Source organism: Lactuca serriola, chromosome 4 (genome assembly GCF_051521515.1).
Source record: "Lactuca serriola cultivar US96UC23 chromosome 4, Lser_US96UC23_V15, whole genome shotgun sequence".
In the NCBI taxonomy this organism is placed as follows: Eukaryota; Viridiplantae; Streptophyta; class Magnoliopsida; order Asterales; family Asteraceae; genus Lactuca; species Lactuca serriola.
In genome coordinates, this window is record NC_136411.1 from 81,653,441 (window position 1) to 81,657,773 (window position 4,333).

Genomic DNA, 4,333 nt, shown 5'->3' on the forward strand with positions numbered 1-4,333 from the left:
TTTCTAAAAATGAAAACCGGAAAAATACACATCTAAATACGTTTTCTAATTTTCAAAAACTGAAAATGAAAAATTAATCAGTTTTAACTAAACATTTTCTCTAAATTTTCCAATGAAAACTGAAAAGAAAAAAACGAAAAACGAAAAATAAAAACTGTTTTTCCGTAACTAAAAGCAACCTTAGGTTTTATGTTTTCCTAAATTTTGCGTTTTATGTTTTCCTAAATTTTGCAATGATCGACATTAACGTCTAGCTCGATGTCAGTTAAGCTATCAAAGACGCCGCGACGTCTAACATTGGTGCCGACATTGCTCATATGGGTTTTCCTCCTCGTTTTGACCTCTTTCGACCCCTACTATTTATCCTTGGATTTGATTGCTATTTTGCACACATATTTGAACGTTTTTGGCAAGTCGATGAATTTATTCCAAAACACATTAAAATCGCAATCGCTTTGGTAGGCATCACTTTTAACAAAAACAATTACCAACAAAAAATTTACGGTTTTGACATATTGTATCTTACCAAAAACACCCATACACTCATCTTCACAAAACCCTAGTCCCTTCATGATTTCCATTTCTTCTTACTCCTCCCTCTTTTGGATGGATTCCATCTAAAAAAACCCCTAATGGGCTTTAAGCATCCTTAAATACACTTGATTAAAATCTAATCAATTATATGATTTTAATTCCCATATTTTCACTCTGGCCCTCCTCCTACTCTATTGGTCGGTAACGATCCATGTAGGAAACTTTCTCACATTACAGGTCCAACAACACTTAAAACAGCAATGAAGTTTCAAAAGCAAACTCCATATATATTTCATTTATAAGTTGAAAAAAAAAATCTACCAGAAAAACAGCAATTCATATATACCAACTGACCACAAGTTACAGATATCTGCTAACTTTTCAGCACCAAGACAGTGCTCTCTAGTCGATTAGCATCAAAATCTTCACAATTCACATATATATATATATATATATATATATATATATATATATATATATATATATTAATGTCATTTATCATCATAATACCAAAACCTGGTCCAAGTAAAACAAAAGTAAGCAGCAGCCATCTTCTGTTTTTATATACCATCTCCCCCAACAGTTAGAATAGTGCTCCCCCATAAAAATCAAGCACATTTCACAATCCGCTAATCTTTGACTTTCACCTTATACCATTAAACACAAAACACCAGTTTGACCAAAACTTTGACCAAAATTTATGTTAAGTAATACCCACCAACATCATCAACAAGATAGTTAAATGGCGCACCATCATCACTTGCCACCATTGGATACACAGTTGCACCTCCACTCTTGTCTTTCAAATTCCCCTTTCCCCTTCCTTTAACAGACCTTTTATTATTATTATTATTATAACTATTATCCAATGGAAACTCAGCAGTAAGTCTTCCCATTTGCTTTTGAAGATCAGCAAGTGAATCATTTGCAATCTTTCCCTTTGGACTTTTCTTCCCATCAACAAGCTTCAATTCCAGTCTATACAAAGCACACACATCACATTTGCTGATTTCATACTCGTATAAATGCCATTCAAGAAACTTCATGGGCTGTGGATCCATGTAATATGACCTTTTTAGCCATCCAGATTCATTAATCACTTGTTTTCTTGATTCATGCCAACCACGCCCGTTGTAATCAGGGAGTGATCTTTGTTTTCTGTTTCCACTCTCAAATGCCCTTCTTGGCTTATCAAAGAACAGCCACTCCCGTATTGTTTCCCCCTCAAAAACCGAAAGATCAAACAGCTCTGCAAAGAAAAATGTTTACATTATTCGTTGGATGGAATGGAATCACAAAAGAATGGAATGGAAAGAGGAAAACTAACCAGGGGCATTCCATGGGGATTTTGCAGTGGCAGCTCCTTCACATTCAGGAACTCCAACATCTTTCCCTTGTGTTTTTGCACTAAGGGCAGCAAAAAGTAAAGTGTCTTTCAACTCAATGCCTTTAGGGCGAATGACAGGTGTCATCCCAAATCGGCCTTCATTTTGAGCAATTGCAGCATGCAAGCTGCTGCAATAGTCAGGAAACCAACCTTGAACAGGCCTATCAGAACACCAGCCTTGTGCAGGTCTTGGACAATCCCAAAGGGCACATTTTGGTCCCAAGAAAGCAGAAGGGGGAGGAGATAAAGTAGGAAGAAAGGTGGTGATTTGAGGTGATGATGTGTCTTCTCCCCTTGTGCATAGTCCCATGCCATCAATTCCAGTAAAGAAGTTTTGTTCAAAATCATGGGGTAAATCAAATGAAAAGTAATCCAATTGATTCGTGATATCTGTATTGTTAACACCTGAAGGAGAACCTTTGCATTGATCAAGTAACTGGAAGCTTTGTTCTTGAGTTGTGTGATTAACAGTAAAACCCTGCAACCCATTATCTGGATCAGGTTTTGGGGCAGCTAACCCACTGGTTGCATCATCTTCTTCATCACATAGCTGTAAAAGTCTGCTTATGTCAGGGGAGTAGGGTCCTACACTTGCACCCTGTTTCAAAAATCAAAAGAAAATCACTACCTTCCTACCATGGATAGTATGAAGAACATGTGTGTTTTTAACTTTTAACAACAATATGACAAACCTGTTGTAAAGAAGAAGCAGGGGAAGGCTCGTTGAGTTCATTCTTCCATTCTTTGAGCATCTGATTAACTTGTTCTTCGAGAACAGCAACATCAATGCTTCGGCTCTCCTTCCTTGCCGACTGCAGATCTGTAAACATTCCATGGAGGTCCTCCACGCGGTTCTTAGCTCTGTCTTTGAATATCTGGTGAGACCCGGACTTGCTTTTCGTACCTTTCCCCATTCGAAAACAATACAGTATGACCTAATCCTTCGCTCTTCTTGATAAATCGCCTGTCATATATCAACAACATCAAATGGTTTCAGTTTTATAAGATGAAAATCCGTACAGATTATAATCGCTTCGAACTCGGCGCCCTAATCGTAAACCCTAACGAAGTATAAGACGAAACCATACAGGACCTTTAAATCACAATCCAAGACTAAATCAAAACACGACTACACAACCAACCAAACAAGAACATCGTAGATAGATACAAAATAACTCTTCTGACATAACACCTCAAACACTATTAAGAAACGAATCTTATAAACGCATGATTACAAGAAAAACAAGGTGGATTTCAAGAAATTAATCAAAAGGGCTTGCCTTTTTTATACCTAAAACGAGCGAGAGAGCAGATAGTTGAGCAAAATTGAGGGGAGATTCAGATTTTGCCACAATTTTGGTGTTGTACTTCTCTCTGAAATTGGGGCACCGAAATCTGGTTGTTCTAGATTTGCGTTAACCTCCAAAGAGGCAAAAAAGTGCGTACCACAGGCATACCTACGCGGCAAAAGTTATTAGGAAAAATTCTCCCAATCCCAATCTCAATCCCATAAAACAACCAAATACTTTTACTTATAAATATAGGGATATTATGAGAAGTCTTTAATATATAACTAAATGGCATTTGATAGATATTTGAACATTAATTTCTTTAGAATTACTTTTGGAAAGATTAAACAAAATAAATTAATATTATTAGATTATCTTTGGCTCTCCAAAAAGATAATTTGTATAGACAATGACATGCCCCATTTTCTTAAGGTTATCGTGTAGAAGATTAATTGTAAAAGATAATTTGTATAGACATTGACATGTCACATTTGTCTTTAAAGTTATCGTGTAGAAGATTAATTGTAAAACACTAAGAATATCATATAGAAGATAAATTATATTACATCAACCAACAATAAAATGTGATCCGATTTGAACAAGGAAAAAAATCTATGTTGTGTAAAATTGTGTGGTAAGCACTCAAATGACATTTCAAAACATGCATTTTGGATTAAAAAAACATAAATACATGTCTTAATGCATTCATCCTTTTGTATCACACACATCAAAGCATAGAAAATTACATCTCTTAAGATATAATTTGTAATTGAAGAGACATAATGATATTTATAAAGTTTAATGTTTACTAAAGGAAGGTAGTACCAAAGGGAGATAGTACGAAGCAATAAAAGACTTGGTGAATAGTTTATTGCATGCATTTTTAACAACAAATAATCAATGTACATGTTGTAAACATGTTATTAGGAGACACAATTGTGCCTTTTATGATTTGAGTGATTATTACTAAAATTTTATGCAGTAACCATTTATATTCATATTTAAAAAATAATAAATATATCAACAATCATTTGTTTAAACTTATGTAACAAAAAACATTTAATCATAAATACATATATTGTAACACACGGTCTTTCTTTTACAAACAAATTTATATATACAC

The 4,333-nt window shown here is 34.8% G+C and overlaps 1 protein-coding gene across 2 annotated transcripts; it reads right to left on the bottom strand.

Moving 5' to 3' along the window:
• Positions 1 to 783: 783 nt before the first annotated feature.
• Positions 784 to 3,437, bottom strand: VOZ1 (vascular plant one zinc finger protein). 2 transcript variants are annotated; one of them, XM_079039328.1, is made up of 4 exons: positions 3,213 to 3,437; positions 2,614 to 2,885; positions 1,862 to 2,519; positions 784 to 1,783 (listed from the first exon to the last, which is right to left on the bottom strand). In XM_079039328.1, the coding sequence occupies exons 2-4, from the start codon at positions 2,833 to 2,835 to the stop codon at positions 1,233 to 1,235; spliced, it is 1,431 nt and encodes a 476-aa protein (XP_078895454.1). In that variant the 5' UTR covers positions 2,836 to 2,885; positions 3,213 to 3,437; the 3' UTR covers positions 784 to 1,232. The 2 variants fall into 2 exon arrangements, with proteins under 2 accessions (XP_078895454.1, XP_078895455.1); XM_079039329.1 differs by having other exon boundaries at positions 3,202 to 3,437.
• Between the last annotated feature and the right edge of the window lie 896 nt (positions 3,438 to 4,333).